The following is a 15,784-nucleotide window of genomic DNA, read 5'->3' on the forward strand; positions in this document are numbered from 1 at the left end:
GGGCGCAGCTGGGAACTGCAGGCCCAGAGCAGGGATCGGTCTCACCCCCAAGCTCTGAGCTGTTTCCCTCTGGCTATAAGGGGTTTTCAGGCACTCACTGGGCCCGATCCCAGGCTGGGTCGATCAGTGGGACTGATTCTGAGCGGCTGCTCAGGATCTGCTGAGGCTCTGACCCTGATCACAGAGCTCAGATTTTGACACTGCACCCCCTCACCCTGGTGTCAGGGCAGCTGACCCCCTCCCCCCCCACAGGGAGTGGAGGATGGGGGGCGTCCGGGGCGGGCTGGGAGCTTTCGCGTGACAGGGCCAACATCTGCCAGAGCAGAGAGAGGAAATTCAGGCCGGAGCCTCTGACCGTTCCCCCACCAACCACGCGGCTGCAGCCCAGCGGCTCAGCTTCCTGTGCGATCTCAGCCCGGCCCCTCACCCCCTGCCTGCGCCTTCGCCAGCGCCTCTCACTCAGACACGATGGAGGACGAGGAGGGGTACACGGTATTGAACCTGCGGCCCAAGCAGGGCGGCTTGGATGGACCGTCCTCACCCGGGAACCAAGGTAGCGATTACACCCCTCTCCTCCCTCCTACGGGCTCCATGTCCTGGCAGCAGGGGCAGAGCCGGGGCTGGGACCCCAGAGACGGGCCAGGGGGCGGCAGAGTCTGGCCATGTGGTTATATCACAGGGTGGGGTAGCGCCGCGGACAGAGGTAAAGAGCCTGGGGGAGCCCCCAAGTGACAGAGCGAGAGTGGGGGTGACACTGGGGAGCTTTCCCCTCTGGAAGCCAAAAAGGTGAGTGAATGGGGGAAACTGAGGCACAGACCAGGGAAAAAAATCTTTCACAAGGACACACCCACTGCACCCCATTCCCCTCCCCGAGCTGGGAATAGAGCCCAGGTGTCCCAGCTCCCAGCCCCCCGTGCTCTGACCCACTAGACCCCACTGCCCTCCCAGAGCCAGGGATAGAACCCAGGCATCCTGGCCCCCAGCCCCTGCTGTTTTAACCCATTAACCCTCACTCCCTTCCAAGAGTTGGGGCTAGAACCCAGGAGTCCTGGCCCCCAGCCCTACTGCTCCAACCTTCTAGACCTCGTTTCCTGCCCATATCTGGTAATAGAAACCAGGGTTTCAGGTGGGGTTTGCAGAGCTTCCAGAACAGTGGTTCTTGGGATTCATGGAGCAGAGCCCTGGTCTCAGCGCAATTGGTGCAGGCTCCCTGCAAACTCAGGCAGTGTTGCTGTATCAGTAACACTTGGGGGTCACATTTTCAATCTTTTCTCCCCAGCCGTGGGGACTGAAAACTGCCTTTCTCTTCTAAATGAAAGCTGAGACCCTGGTACAATCACCTGACTCCTGGAGCTGGGGCCTGAGGCCAGGATCTAGAGTGGCTGGGCCTTAATTCAGCCCAGCTCTGCTTGTGTTTCATTACAGGTTCCCGTCAGTGTCCTGTCTGGCTTCAGGTCGCTCTAGGGGCTGGGAATCTCATCCTGTCTGTGCTATTGCTGGCGGTTTTTGGTGAGTGACCAAAGATTGTAGCTTTATCTGTCCGGGTGCATCAGTCTGCAGCGTGGATGCGATACTGGAGCAGGGATGGCCAGTGACAATGAGAGGCAGCACATTGAAAACTGATGCTTAGTCACAATGAGGCTGTGGAACTCCCTGCCACAGGATCTCACTGGGGCCATGAGCTTAGCAGGGCTCAGTGAAGGATCAGGACACGTATAGGAGGAATGAGACCAGGCAGAGGGCCAGGAAGTACCAAGTGCTTTGGCAGGGGCTATAAACCCTCCTGCTTCAGGGCATCAATCAACCCCTAACTGAGGGGCAGGAAGGGTCTGACTTGGGGGACAGGTTCTGAGTGTCCAGTAGGGGGCGTCGTGCTCCTTGCTCAGAGGTAGCTGGGTCTGTCCACCCTTGGAGGTGGGAGAGCGGGTTAGATGGGCCCCAGGTCTGACCATCCCCATGCAACCAGTTTTGGGGGGATGTTTCGAGGGTGAGAATTGGTGGGTTTGCAAAGAAGCCCAAGGGATTTAGGCACCTAATTCGCAATGATTTCCCCCCCCCCCGCCCAATCCCAGACACTTGTGCAGTGCCCACCTCGAGCGTTTCCAATTCCAGCTGTGCCACCCAGCTGGGGCAGGGCCTGTCTCTCCCTGTGTGTCTGTGCAACGCCCGGCACAATGGGGCCCTGATCTCAGCTGGGGCAGGGCCTGTCTCTCCTTGTGTGTCTGGGCTCCACAGCACTAGATACAATAACAATAACGGGCTGGTCCAAGGGCCATGGCCTACGTGCAGCCTAGGATGTGTCTGTGCTGGGCTGTAAGGAGCCAGCTGGGCTCTGGGCAGAAGGTGCCGTTTGTTGCCCTGTCACTGTTTGTAACCTTGTTTACGTGGGCGGCCGGGGAGACACTGATGGTTTCTCTCTGTGGTGTGGGAGAGGAAGTGAAATGAGGACAGGAGCTGGGTCTGGGCAGCGAGGGGGCGATTCAACTTCAAAGGGAGCTAAGTCAATGGAAAGTTTTATTAATCCTGCACTAGTAGCTAGATGCCCAGCTGAGATCAGGCCCCGTTGTGCCAGGTGCTGCACAGACACACAGGGAGAGACAGTCCCTGCCCCAGCTGAGATCAGGGCCCCATTGTGCCGGGCGCTGCACAGACACACAGGGAGAGACAGGCCCTGCCCCAGCTGAGATCAGGGCCCCATTGTGCCGGGTGCTGCACAGACACACAGGGAGAGACAGTCCCTGCCCCAGCTGAGATCAGGGCCCCGTCGTGCCAGGCGCTGCACAGACACACAGGGAGAGACAGGCCCTGCCCCAGCTGAGATCAGGGCCCCGTTGTGCCGGGCGCTGCACAGACACACAGGGAGAGACAGGCCCTGCCCCAGCTGAGATCAGGGCCCCGTTGTGCCGGGCGCTGCACAGACACACAGAGACAGGCCCTGCCCCAGCTGAGATCAGGGCCCCGTTGTGCCGGGCGCTGCACAGACACACAGAGACAGGCCCTGCCCCCGCTGAGATCAGGGCCCCGTTGTGCCGGGTGCTGCACAGACACACAGGGAGAGACAGTCCCTGCCCCAGCTGAGATCAGGGCCCCGTCGTGCCGGGTGCTGCACAGACACACAGAGACAGTCCCTGCCCCAGCTGAGATCAGGGCCCCGTCGTGCCGGGCGCTGCACAGACACACAGAGACAGGCCCTGCCCCTCCCAGAGCTCAGAAGCTCTGTAGACAAGACAGTCAAAGCAGATGAGTTGAAATGACTTGGCCAAGGTCACAGGGCAGAGCTGAGTCTTGAATCCCGATTTCCTCCTCACGCTGCCTCTCCACTGATCACGCTGGACACTGGACCCGGGGTGGGCAAACTTTTTGGCCCGAGAGCCACATCGGGGTCCGAATCTGTATGGGGGGCTGACTGCCCCCCTCAGAACCTGCCACCCATCCAAACCCCCTGCTCCTTGTCCCCTAACCGCCCCCTCCCAGGACCCCCTGCCCCAACCAGCCCCCTGGAATCCCACCCCCTATCCAACCCCCCCGACTCCCAGTCCCCTTCCTGTCCTGCAGGACCCCCTGCCCCTTATCCAACCCCCCTGCTCCCCGCCCCCTTACCGTGCCGCTCGGAGCACCAGGACTGGCGGCCACGCTCCTCCTGGCCGGAGCTAGCCACGCTGCCGTGCAGTCTAGAGCACCGGGGCAGCCGGCGGCTCTCGGAGCCGCGCTGCCTGGCAGGAGCTCGCAGTCCCACCGCCCGGAGCGCTGGCAGCACGGCGAGCTGAGGCTGCAGGGCAGGGGGACAGCAGGGGAGGGGCCAGGGTCTAGTGTCCCCAGCCGGGAGCTCAGGGGCCGGGCAGGACGGTCCCGCGGGCCGCAGTTTGCCTAGCTCTGCACTAGACTGTGCCACCGGCTGGGGAGTTGCAACGGGATTCTTGTCATTTCAAATTCTGAAACATTTCCACTTGCTTGAAAATCTGCGGGCAGGGGAAATGATCCTAGTGTCCCCCCAGCTTTTCATCAGCCTTGGGCGTTTCAGTACAACTGTCCTCAACACGTAATTGAGAGGAAATGTAGCTGGTGGATAAATGGAGAAAGGACGTCCCCAAAACATGGCTGGGAATGTTCCCCCCGGATGGCGTGTTCCCATCGCTGGCTCTGTCAGACGGAGCTGGCTGTTCGCAGCGGGATGGGGGACTGGGCGGGAGCTCACAGGCTGCCCACGGGTCTTGGTGCTAATCTGGGACTCAGGAGCTCTGGGACCAGTTCCTGGTTCTGCCACTGATTCCCCGTGTGACCCTGGGCTGGTCCCTTAAGGCTGGAATTCCACAGGGGTTTAGGTACCTAACAATGCATCTCGGCACCTAAAACCAACCCACCTGGTGCCTAACGCCTATTGAAGTCAATGGGAATTGGGCTCCTAGGGCCCAGGTTCTCAAATGTATTTAGGTGCCCGACACTCAAGAGAGTTAGGCACCTAAATCCTGTTGAGGATCTGGGCCTAGGTGCTTCTGAAGAGCCCTCTCAGGGCCTCTGTGCAACTTTAAGTCCCTAAACCCCTTGAATCACAGGGGTTAACAGCCCTGTGCCCTGCCCCACAGAGTAGGATTGGGAAGCAAAATCCAGCAAAGACTTTGAGGTTCTGATACTGCTTTGATGGGGGCTGGATAACTTAGATGCAAACACTGGCTGGGTTTGCAAAGAGGCCCAAGGGATTTAGGCACCCAGCTCCCACTGATTCTCCATCCCAAGCCGCTCTTTAGGACTGTGGCCCTTTAGGGCTGTTCTGAAGCCCCTGGCAGTCAGTGGAGATGGGGCTGAACGGGCTTCGGGCCAGGCCCTGTGTCTCTGCCGGTGCTTTTACCCAGCAACTCCTCATCACATTAACCCGTCACCTCACTCCCACCGACGCTGCTTTGCAGTTTCCCACTTGGTGTCCGAGAAGGGACAGACCCCGGCAGCCCCTGGGAGCGACGGAGCCGGGAGCAGAGACCCCAGCACAGCAGAATGCAGCGCCCGCCTGGAGCGTTTCCGATCCCAGCTGAGCCAACGTCTGTGCCACCCGTCTCCCCCCAGCCCAGCAGGTAACCCCAGCGTGTGTCTCTGAGCCGCCCTCCGCCCCGGGCACGGCCAGTGGGAACCCAGCTGCCCTCCCAGCCCCTGGGGATCCTGCAGGGCAGGGACACGCCGCCCCCTGCTGGCTGCACCGATCTGCCACCAGCCCCACTCGGTGCCAGGCTATGAATGTACCTGCCTCGGCTGGGACTGGGTGTAGGGCCTCTGCTGAGACTGGGGGGAGCGACATCTAGTGGCCATGCCCGGTACTGCTCAAAGAGGGTCTTACACTAATCTAATACCAGGATGGCCAAATGTTTGCAGAGCAGGGACAGAGCCCAGCAGAGAGACTGTCTCATGGACTCACCCCCTCCCATTCCCAGCCAACCCTGGGGTCCCCCTTCCTCTCCTGTTCTCCCCAGTCACCACCTCCCCGCCCATATCCTGCTAGATTTCCACTAACCAGCCCCCAACACGTCTTCAGCTGTCCTAAGCCCCTTCTAGGCCACTCTGGCAGAATAATGGAGTCTTAAAATGGATGCAAATAGCCCCAGGAGATCCCCTCTGCCCCGGAGACCTCCCTGCCTGGTGTGGAGCTGGAGTAAGGGCTCCTCACACACTCTGTTCCCCAGGGCCGGCTTTAGGCTGATTCGCCCGATTCCCCAGAATCGGGCCCCGCGACTAAGAGGGCTCCGCGCCTTAGGCACCTTTTAAATTTTTTTTACTCACCCCGGCGGGCAGCGGCGGTCTGTGTCCCCCGCTCCCCTGGCCAGAGCTCCGGCCGGAGTGTGGCAGCCCCATGGCTCTGCGACCCCAGCTGGCAATCCAAAGTGCGGCCCAGTGAGTACAAGCCCCAGGAATCGGGTCCCGCACTTGCTAAAGCCGGCCCTGCTGTTCCCAACCCCCAAAATGGGGGGGCAGATTGGTGTGTGTGGCTAGAGTGCAGTGCGCTATGGGTGTTCTCTGCTCCCCAGGGCCCATATGGGAGCACGGGATAAGGCAGAGCAGCCCCGAGGCTGCTCTAACTGACGCCAGGAGCCAGGCAGAGCCTGGCCCAGCCCCAGATTTCAGGGAGCACAAAGGGGACTCAAACCCATTTGAACCCCGTTCCTGCCCCAGTCGCAGGCTGGGAGTAGCTGGGAACGAGGCCCAGAGGGCTCAGAGCATTAATGATGCCCGTCTCTCTGCAGGGGGCTCCGGGTGCAAACTCTGCCCCACGGACTGGCAGCTGCGCGGGGACAAGTGCTACTGGGTCGGCAGAGGAAGTAAAACGTGGAGCGAGAGCCGCACCGACTGCTCAGCGAGGGGCTCCCAGCTGCTGGTGATCCGGGACCGGGAGGAGCTGGTAAAGGGGACGATACCTTCCTGCTGGAGCTGCCCCTGCAGGGCTGGGCCCTGGGTACAGTGTATGAGGACTCGTATAGGCTACATGGTAGATCTAGGATTGTCAATGCTGCCTAAAGGACTTGGACACCCCATTCCCATTAATGGTTAATAGCAGGGTGTCCAAATCCCCTAGGTAGCTTTGACAAATCCCAGCCTAAATCACCAGCCCTGAGATCAGGGACACACAATGGTGACTTAAAGCTACTGGTACCCTCCCCCTTCTGGGATGTGCTCAGCACAATTCAGCTGGAGAGAGAGGGTGTGTGTGTGTGTCTGTGTGTCTGTGTGTGTGTGACACAGAGAGAGAGGGAGAGTTATGGGGACTGAGGGCTACAGTGAGAGGGGGTAGGTGTGGGGATGGGTGGACAGAAGAGGACACATGGGGAACAGTTGGCAAGATAGACAGGTGTGTGTGGGGATGGATAGGTGTGTAGAGGGATGGATGAACAGCCAGTCGTTCTGGTGCTAAAGTTGTTGAGAACTTGGATTTGCAAGAAAAGAGCCGACAGCAGGTTCTGGTCCCCAGCTGCCTGTCCCACACCCCCTGCAGGAGTCCTTACAGGCCCTGACAAGAGGCATTTCTCTGTTCTGGGTCGGACTGTCCGTCCCCTCCCCGGAGAAGGCCTGGACCTGGCTGGACGGCTCCCGGCTGGATCAGACCCAGTGAGTGATTCCTTGAGTCAAACCCTTTCCCTCCCCTCCGTGGGCAGAGGGGGGCAGTGACAGGGATATGGGGGGAGGGGATGTTTGGGGGAAGGTCAGGAGTTTTGGGGAATCATTTTCAGTGTAAGGTGATGACAAAGACACCCTCCCCTCCCTCTTCCCCCCCAAACAGAGGAGGTGAAGCTGGAGCCCTGGAGCCGCGGGAGGTGGCCCAGAGTCGGGGTGTGGAGGGTGAAGAGCAAAGGGGCCAGGCCAGAGCCCTGGGGATCCCCCAGACAATGGGGCAGGGGGGAGGGGGAGACACAGAGCAGCCAGAGGCAGGAGGGGACCAGGAGGGGGCAGTGTCAGCCCAGCCCGGTGGGGAGGAGACGCGGAGCAGGGGAGGGAGCTGGACAGGGTCTAGCCCAGCAGGGAGGAGGCTGGAGCAGGTCCCTGGGCTCTGGGCAGGGAGAGGCCGTTCGAGACCCTGGCCAGGGCCCTGCCAGTGGGGAGAGGGGGCAGCCCCCAGGGCAGAGCTGGAGGAGACGACGGTTACGGATCCCATTGGAACAGGGAAGAGCCGCTACCGACTGCGTGTGATGGACCCACACGCGCTGAAAGGGGCCCTCTCCTTTGTCCCGCAGGCTCCCGGTGTCAGGCCCGGCTGAGGGGAACCGCTGTGGGACAGTGTGGGGGAATCAGATTCATTCTGAAACCTGCAGCTCTGCATTTCAGTGGATTTGCCAGAGAGACGCCGTCCCGCTCTGAGCGGGGCATCCGTGGCCCGTTAATAATGGCAAGGAGCCTTTCATCAATAAAAGCATCACGAGTGAGCTTTGACATGTTATCTAGCACCTGTCATGTGAGGACCTCAAACCACCTCCCAGCACTCAGTCAGACTCATCATCCCCACTGCATGGATGGGGAAACTGAGGCACCGATAGCAGAATTGACCCGGGGAGGGTTGCACAGAGAGTCAGTGGCAGAGCTAGGAATTATGCTCCCAACACTGGACTCCCAGTCCCCCTGCTCTAATCCCCCACCCCTTGCGTAGAGCAAGGAGACAACCCATCCCCCCAGCTCTGACTCACTAGACCCCACTCCCCTCCCAGAGCGGGGGATAGACTCCTGCTGGAGCAATGGGGCAGCTGCCCCCTCTCAGCACAGTTGTCTCAGGCTCTCGGCAGACTCAGGCAGCGTTGCCGGCTCAGTTCCGCTCGGGGCAGCTCACACCTGTCAGGGCGACTGGCTCAGGCTCTCGGCAGACTCAGGCAGCGTTGCTGGCTCAGTTCGCTCGGGGCAGCTCACACCTGTCAGGGCGACTGGCTCAGGCTTGCCACAGGCTGAGGCGCTAATGGCCCACAGGAGCTGGGGCCCTGGGCTCGGGGCCACACGGGAGGCCTGGTTACACCCTCCGACCTTTGGAGGTCTGGGCCTTGCTTTCCTGGCCACGTTAACACCCTTGTGGGGGCAGCTGCACTGAGCACGGTCAGGCTTTGGGGCACCAGCAACCTCCGCTCCACCGTAAGGAAGGTTTCAGAAAGGCGCAGGACTCGGACAGGGCAGATTTCGGGACGTGGGGGGGCTGCCGTGAGACAATCTTCCCCTGCTGCTGTGTAACGGGGACGAGGATCCCTCCCTGGGTGGCAGAGGCGCAGGCCATTGCTGTGGGGGGATGGGCTCAGAGGCTCTAGTGACGGGCCCCAGATAAGCCCCTAGACAGACTGTGCCCCTCACCCCGGTATCAGGGCGGCTGCAGCTGAAGGGGGGTGGGGCGTCCGTGGCTGGCTGGGAGCGCTGGTGTGGCTGAGCAGCATCCTCCCGAGCAGGGGGGCGGAGCTGAGGCCGGTGGGGCTGACCGGCCCCCTGCCGCCCACACGTCTCCGGGGCAGTGACTCAGTTTCCTGTGTAGTCTCACACCTGGGCCCCTCTCAGAGGTGTGGACACTTCCTCTCCAGCAGAAAGGCAGCCCTGCCCCACCCCTGCTGTCAGGGGAGCTCGACTGCTGCTCTGCCTGGGGACGATGCAGGACGAGGAGGGCGACATGGGGCTGGCCCCACGGCCCCACAAGGGCAGCCTGTTTGCAGCTGGGAACCAAGGTAGTGACTGTAACCCCCTCCCCTCCTCTCCCCTGCCCTCCCACCCATGGGATCGGGTCTGTGTCCCAACTGGGCCAGGGCCTGTCTCTCGCTGTGTGTCTGTGCAGCGCCCTGCCCAACAGGGCCCTGATCTCAGCTGGGGCAGGGACTGTCTCTCTGTGTGTCTGTGCAGCACCCGGCACAATGGGGCCCTGATCTCAGCTGGGGCAGGGACTGTCTCTCGCTGTGTGTCTGTGCAGCGCCCGGCACAACGGGGCCCTGATCTCAGCTGGGGCAGGGACTGTCTCTCTGTGTGTCTGTGCAGCACCCGGCACAACGGGGCCCTGATCTCAGCGGGGGCAGGGACTGTCTCTCCCTGTGTGTCTGCAGCACCCGGCACAACGGGGCCTGGATCTCAGCTGGGGTCTCTCGCCACTACTGTTGCAAAAATGGAGTTTGTTTTTCCCTGCAATTTCAAAGGGACAGATCTGCAACTGGTATAAATCAGGATAAATTCTGCTGAAATCAATGCACTTGGAGTAATTCTCACCAGCTGGGATCTGGCCCCATGGACTGCAGTGGGGCTAGGGCTGACTGAGAGCAGCAGAGATCTGCCCAGGAGCATTTAAGGATAAAAAATGTGTGTCTGTGACAATTGATCTGCCTGTTTTGAGCTCCGTGGAGCAGGGTCGGGTGACACCAGCTGAGGATCTGCCTCCAATACTATCAGTGAAATAACCCCTGATCCTTCCCCTGCAGCTGCTGACCCTGTGTCCCTGACTCTCCCTGTTCCAGCTCCCTGCAGGCACAGACACTGCTTAGTGGCGCTGGGCGCCGGGTGGGTCACTCTGACCTTGGCTGTGATCGTGCTGAGCCGTGTGGGTAAGTGCCTGGGAACAGACTCCCTGCGTCCCAGTCTCTGGGCCTAGAGATTACCCCTGATCCGGTGCGCCCCACGCCCCCTGCCTCGAGTTCTGCCTGAGGAACGCAGGATCGGGCCCTGTGTGATCTGTACTCCCCCAGCGTCCCCTGTAATCACTGGTTGCACGCCCCCGTCACGGCTTGGGGAAGTGTCCCATACACCGGATCCAGCCATCAGCTCCGGAGAAAGATCCAGGTGTTTGATCCTTCACTCTGATAGGGCCAAGTTCCACGTAATTCACGTCTCGGTCTGTTAATGTAGCACCAGACTGTCCTGTCTGTCTCTCGAGCTGGGAGAAATATTTTTCCAAACAAAACATCGTGTAGTAGAAAAGTGGCCTTTTTTCTACCTTGAAATTTGACACAAAACTGTTTATCAAAATCATTTTGGAAATGTTTCTTTTCATGTTTATAAATTCCACCACCAGCCCCCACCCCCAGGCTTTCTTTTTTATCACAATTTCTTCCCCTGTCCTCCTTTAAAAAAAAAAATGCGCCGAGGTGCCTAAGGCTCTTGAGGCCAATGGGAATTAGGCACCTAGGGCCCAGGGAGTTAGACCCCCTCAATAGCTTTGAGGAGCTGGGCCTACGTGCTTCTCTGCAGCTTTCGGTAGGGTGAGCAGCTTTTCAGAAGGCAAAAGCAGAACACACGTGGGAGCCCCTCCCCCCCTCCATGGCCCTGGCCCCCGGCCAGGCTGCGTAAGAGCCATCCAGGGAGCCCAGGCTGCTGCAGGGAGCCTGGATCCTCCACCTGCCCTGGGCAGAGGCCGGGGAACCCAAGAGCAGCCCCCAGCCCGTGTCCCCACCCTGGGGTACATTGCCATGGGCAGGTGGAGGGACGGGGCCTCGTGAGGGATAAGGAGCAGAGGGTGGGGCCTGATGGCCATGGGGCGGGGCTAAGGCTTCCCTCCCCCCCCAAAGAGGCTGGTTCTGCCCCTGAGCCTCAAGTGACACTGCAGGGAATCCAGGCCCGGGACTTGTTCCTGGCGCGGTTCACCCCGGCCCTGGACACCTGCCCTTTTGCGGGGCGAGGGAGACCCTGGCGCCCGTGTATCTGGAGTGCACCAGGTTGCAGCCCCTATTCCGGCTCCTCTTAGATATCCTGCCACGTTCTGGGCCTCACTTTTCCCCTCACCTCCATATCTACGCACTCCCCATCCGTGGCCCCACAAAGTCGCGGGACCTCCTGGTCAACCTCCTCCTCGCCCTGGCTAAAGTGGCCATCTCCGCGGCCAGGGAGAGGTGGTCGGCTGAGGGGTTTCCTGCGGCTGGGGGGCCTATTTCCGATCCTCCGTCCGCTCACGCATCCGGGCAGCGTCCGCTGGCTCCCTTGACGCCTGCGAGGAGCAGTGGGCGCTGTCCGGGGTCCTCTGCTCGGTGTCCCCGTCAGGTCCCTTCATTTCTCTCTGTGACCTCACACCTTTAGCAGTGGGCGGCGTTCCTGGATCTCGACAGGAACCCCCTGTAACTTTCACCGGTCGCGCTCACTGCCTTTGATGTTGCTTTTCAGTTTCCCACTTGGTATCTGAGAAGGGACAGACCCCGGCAGCCCCTGGGAGCGACGGAGCCGGGAGCAGAGACCCCAGCACAGCAGAATGCAGCACCTGCCTGGAGCATTTCCGATCCCAGCTGAGCCAACGTCTGTGCCACCCGGCCCCGCCCGGCCCAGCAGGTAACCCCAGCGCGTGTGTCTCTGAGCCGCCCTCCACCCTGGGCACGGCCAGTGGGAACCCAGCTGCCGTCCCAGCCCCTGGGGATCCTGCAGGGCAGGGACACGCCGCCCCCTGCTGGCTGCACTGATCTGCCACCAGCCCCGCTCGGTGCCAGGCTACGAATGTACCTGCCTCAGCTGGTACCGGGCCTGGGGCAGCGACATCTAGTGGCCGTTCAGGGTAGTACCCAGCCATGAAGATCTTGTGTGTGTGTGTGTGTGTGTATTCACATCTTATTAGTGAGATTGTCTTATGGTCCCACCCGCTCCCGTTCCCTGGCATCTGGGCCCAACGTCCCCTCCCAGTCCCCATCGCCCCTGGGTCCCAGCCTCCCGTCCTGTTCCCAGCTTAACACCACCCCTCCCCCCCAGTACCTCCAAGACCCTTCTAGGCCATTCTGGCCGTGTAAAGGGGCCTTAAAGTGGGTCCATACTTTACGTATGTGCTGTAACTTAAACCAGGAGCCAGGCAGGGCCCAGCCCCAGCCCCAGATTTCAGGGAGCACAAAGGGACTCAAACCCATTTGAACCCCGTTCCTGCCCCAGTGGCAGGAAGGGAGTAGCCGGGAACGAGGCCCAGAGGGCTCAGAGCATTAATGACGCCCGTCTGTCTGCAGGGGGCTCCGGGTGCAAACTCTGCCCCACGGACTGGCAGCTGCGCGGGGACAAGTGCTACTGGGTCTCCAGAGGAAGTAAAACGTGGAGCGAGAGCCGCGCCGACTGCTCAGCGAGGGGCTCCCAGCTGCTGGTGATCCGGGACCGGGAGGAGCTGGTAAAGGGGACGATACCTTCCTGCTGGAGCTGCCCCTGCAGGGCTGGGCCCTGAGTCTAAGGGCGCACAGGCTACACGGTAGGGGTGGGATTTTCAAAGCTGCTAGAGGATTTGGACACCCCATTCCAATTGTTAATAACGGGGTCTCCAAGTCCCCTAGAGGGTTTTAACGATCCCAGGCTAATTCAGTGGCCCCAGGATCAGGGGCACACAAAGGCAGCTTAAACTCACCGGTACCTGCCCCCTCCTGGGGTGTGCCCAGCACAGCTCAGCTGGAGAGAGGGCTGGGGGTGTGAGGATGGGGGCTACAGACAGACGGAGAATGTATGCAGAGGAGAAAGGAAGCCGGTCCAGTCTGGCATACTGGCAAGAGCCTGATGCTGATTTAAAGGGCCCAGGGCTCCAGCAGCTGCAGGGAGCCCTGAGCCCTTTAAAGCGCTGCCGGAGCTCCGGCAGCAGGGCTCGGGCAGTGAACCTGCCGCCTGCAGTAGGGCTCCCGCGGTGATTTAAAGGGCCTGGAGCTCCATGGTGGCCAGAGCCCCAGGCCCTTTAATTCACCCCTGAGCTCCCAGCCACCTTTAAGTTACTTTCACCGCTGGATGTATCGGGATTGATGGATGGATAGAGGGGTGTCTAGGGGTGATAGTTGGATAGATGGATGGGTGTGTATGGGGACAGACGTATGGGGCTGGATACTGGGTGTGGATGGGGATAGATGGACAGACAGACATTCTGGTCCTGAAGTTGTTGACAACCTGGATTCCCAAGAAAAGAGCTCGACAGGACGTCTGGTCACCAGCTGCCTGTCCCACACTCACTGCAGGAGTCTCTACAGGACCTGACACAAGGTCCAAATCAGTTCTGGGTCGGACTGTCGTTCCCCTCCCCGGAGAAGGCCTGGACCTGGCTGGACGGCTCCCGGCTGGATCAGACCCAGTGAGTGATTCCTTGAGTCAAACCCTTTCCCTCCCCTCCGTGGGCAGAGGGGGCCAGGGCCAGGGCTGGGGGAGGTTTGGGGGGACGGTCGGGAGCTCAGGGGGAGCCGTGTTCAGTGTCAGACGATGCTGAGACCCCAGGAGGGGGGCTGGGGAGCCCGGCTGAGAGGGGAGCTGGGTGGGAGCAGACAGGGCCATGGGGCAGGGAGAGATTTGCCCATCCCCCAGCACAGAGATGGTGGCTGGAGCCCTGGGGGCGGGGGAGGTGGCCCAGAGTCGGGGTGTGGAGGGAGAAGAGCAAAGGGGCCAGGCCAGAGCCCTGGGGACCCCCCAGACAATGGGGCAGGGGGGAGGGGGAGACACAGAGCAGCCAGAGAGGCAGGAGGGGGCAGCGTCGGCCCAGCCCGGTGGGGAGGAGACGCGGAGCAGGAGAGGGAGCTGGGCAGGGTCTAGCCCGGCAGGGAGGAGGAGGCTGGAGCAGGTCCCTGGGCTCTGGGCAGGGAGAGGCCGTTCGAGACCCTGGCCAGGGCCTGACAGTGGGGAGAGGGGGCAGCCCCCAGGGCAGAGCTGGAGGAGACGACGGCTGCGGATCCCATTGGAACAGGGAAGAGCCGCTACCGACTGCGTGTGATGGACCCACACGCGCTGACAGGGGCCCTCTGCTTTGTCCTGCAGGTTCCCGGTGTCAGGCCCGGCTGAGCGGAACAGCTGTGGGGTGGGGAAGGGGAATCAGATTCATTCTGACACCTGCAGCTCTGCATTTCCGTGGATTTGCCAGAGAGACGCCGTCCCGCTCTGAACAGGTACGGAGGAGACCTCAGTGCGCGGCACCGTTAGCCCCATGTCACACACGGGGAAACCGACACTGACCTGCCCAAATTACACACATAATTGGTGGCAAAGCAGAAAATGGAACCCAGGAGTCCTGGCTCCAGTTGCCCTCTCTCTAACCCACTAGCCCCTCCCCCTCTCCCAGAGCTGGGAATAGAACCCAGGAGTCCTGGCTCCCAGCCCTACCTCAGCCTAGAGAAGAGCGATTCCAAGCTCTGGCTTCACATGTTCCAGCAGGGGCTGGAGAGCGCTGCGGGGGCTGGGCTTGGGCTGTAGGTGTCAGGCTCTGCACAGCCCTGGGGCAATTTATCCCTCGCCCCCCCAGGACTGGGAGAGAAGAGTCTGCCCCAGATCCCCAGGCCATGTACATCAGCCCAGACCCAGTGCGTCCCCGCTGGGGGTCTGGGCCCACTGCCTCCAGTGGCTCTGCGGTTCAATCACACCGGCTGGGGAGCTGGGTTTCCACCTGCATTTCACCCCTGATTCATTTCCTTTCACCTCTCTGCCAGGTCCCACTCTGAGCTCCCTTCCCCGGCCCGTCCACTGCTCCCGTCCGGCCTGTGACCTGACGCACCTCTGCCCCTCCTGCCCTAAGGGATCGTTAACTCCTGTCACTAACGAGGGGGTCTCAGCTTCCCCAGTCAGGCACCAGAGCTTTACCATGCTGACGTGCTGTCCACTTGCTACCTCCTTGGAGGATTTTACAAGGAACTTTGTCCCCCTGGTGATCCCAAACAGAACCTTTCCCTGCGTGTTGCTGGGTGATCTCTGGGGTCACTGTCTCTGCCGGAGGAGCCGGGTTGGGGTGCTCGGTGGCAGTGATGGGGGCACTATGGAGAGGGCTGGGGGCTAGCGAACGCCCTGTTACCCCGTGGCCTGGCAGCCCAGGAGGAGATGGACTGGCAAAGCTGGAGGGCGGGCGGCTGGCCAGGATGAGAGGCGACCTTCCAAACAGACCCAAGGAGCCGCCCCAGAGACAACTGGCTTGTGAGTGCAACAGGACAGAGCGTGTCCCGTCTGCAGGAGAGCCAGGGCTGGCGAGCGCCGGCCCGGTCGGGGTTTGGTCGTGGGGCTGGACCAATGCAACATGCTGAAGGTGCTGTCACAACAGGGAGACAGTGTGACCCCAGCCAGAGCCCCAGCATCTCCACCGCAGCGAAACAGCTCCTCCGCTCGAGCCCCAGTTAGGTGGCATGAGCCAGGTGCAGGTGTTTAACTGCAGTGTAAACATAGCCTTTGTGCTTCACTTTCCCCATCTGTGAAATGGGGATATTGATATCACCCTTCCTGTGTGAAGCACTGTGAGATCTACAGATGCAAAGCTTCACGATCCTAGGGACATTAAAGGTTTCTGTTAAACTGGGTGGAAGCTGAGTGTGTTTGTTGTTGATGGGTCACAGAGTGGACAGAAGCCTGGATCTGACTTTAGACAAGTCACTTGCCCAATCTGTGCCTCAGTTTCCTCTCCCAC

General features: G+C 60.9%; 2 protein-coding genes across 2 annotated transcripts; both read left to right on the forward strand.

Moving 5' to 3' along the window:
- Nucleotides 1-459: 459 nt before the first annotated feature.
- LOC120392402 (killer cell lectin-like receptor subfamily B member 1) lies at nucleotides 460-9,930 on the forward strand. The gene is made up of 7 exons (XM_039517140.1): nucleotides 460-553; nucleotides 1,426-1,509; nucleotides 4,905-5,066; nucleotides 6,228-6,382; nucleotides 6,974-7,086; nucleotides 7,710-7,894; nucleotides 9,903-9,930. Exons 1-6 carry the CDS (start codon nucleotides 469-471, stop codon nucleotides 7,831-7,833), a joined length of 723 nt encoding a protein of 240 aa, XP_039373074.1. The 5' UTR covers nucleotides 460-468; the 3' UTR covers nucleotides 7,834-7,894; nucleotides 9,903-9,930.
- On the forward strand, nucleotides 9,089-14,281 carry LOC120392362 (killer cell lectin-like receptor subfamily B member 1). Its single transcript, XM_039517079.1, has 6 exons — nucleotides 9,089-9,164; nucleotides 9,939-10,025; nucleotides 11,575-11,736; nucleotides 12,393-12,547; nucleotides 13,371-13,483; nucleotides 14,158-14,281. Exons 1-6 carry the CDS (start codon nucleotides 9,089-9,091, stop codon nucleotides 14,279-14,281), a joined length of 717 nt encoding a protein of 238 aa, XP_039373013.1.
- Nucleotides 14,282-15,784: the final 1,503 nt, after the last annotated feature.

The sequence above is a fragment of the Mauremys reevesii genome, unplaced genomic scaffold (genome assembly GCF_016161935.1).
Source record: "Mauremys reevesii isolate NIE-2019 unplaced genomic scaffold, ASM1616193v1 Contig1, whole genome shotgun sequence".
NCBI lineage: Eukaryota > Metazoa > Chordata > Testudines > Geoemydidae > Mauremys > Mauremys reevesii.

Excerpts from the sequence above, each read along its gene's own strand:
- LOC120392402 (XM_039517140.1), top strand. The coding sequence starts at position 469 with ATGGAGGACGAGGAGGGGTACACGGTATTGAACCTGCGGCCCAAGCAG. Across the intron at positions 1,510-4,904 it reads GCTATTGCTGGCGGTTTTTG|TTTCCCACTTGGTGTCCGAG; the intron begins GTGAGTGACCAA and ends GCTGCTTTGCAG. Across the intron at positions 7,087-7,709 it reads TCCCGGCTGGATCAGACCCA|GCTCCCGGTGTCAGGCCCGG; the intron begins GTGAGTGATTCC and ends TTTGTCCCGCAG.
- LOC120392362 (XM_039517079.1), top strand. The coding sequence starts at position 9,089 with ATGCAGGACGAGGAGGGCGACATGGGGCTGGCCCCACGGCCCCACAAG. Across the intron at positions 9,165-9,938 it reads GTTTGCAGCTGGGAACCAAG|CTCCCTGCAGGCACAGACAC; the intron begins GTAGTGACTGTA and ends TCCCTGTTCCAG. Across the intron at positions 13,484-14,157 it reads TCCCGGCTGGATCAGACCCA|GTTCCCGGTGTCAGGCCCGG; the intron begins GTGAGTGATTCC and ends TTTGTCCTGCAG.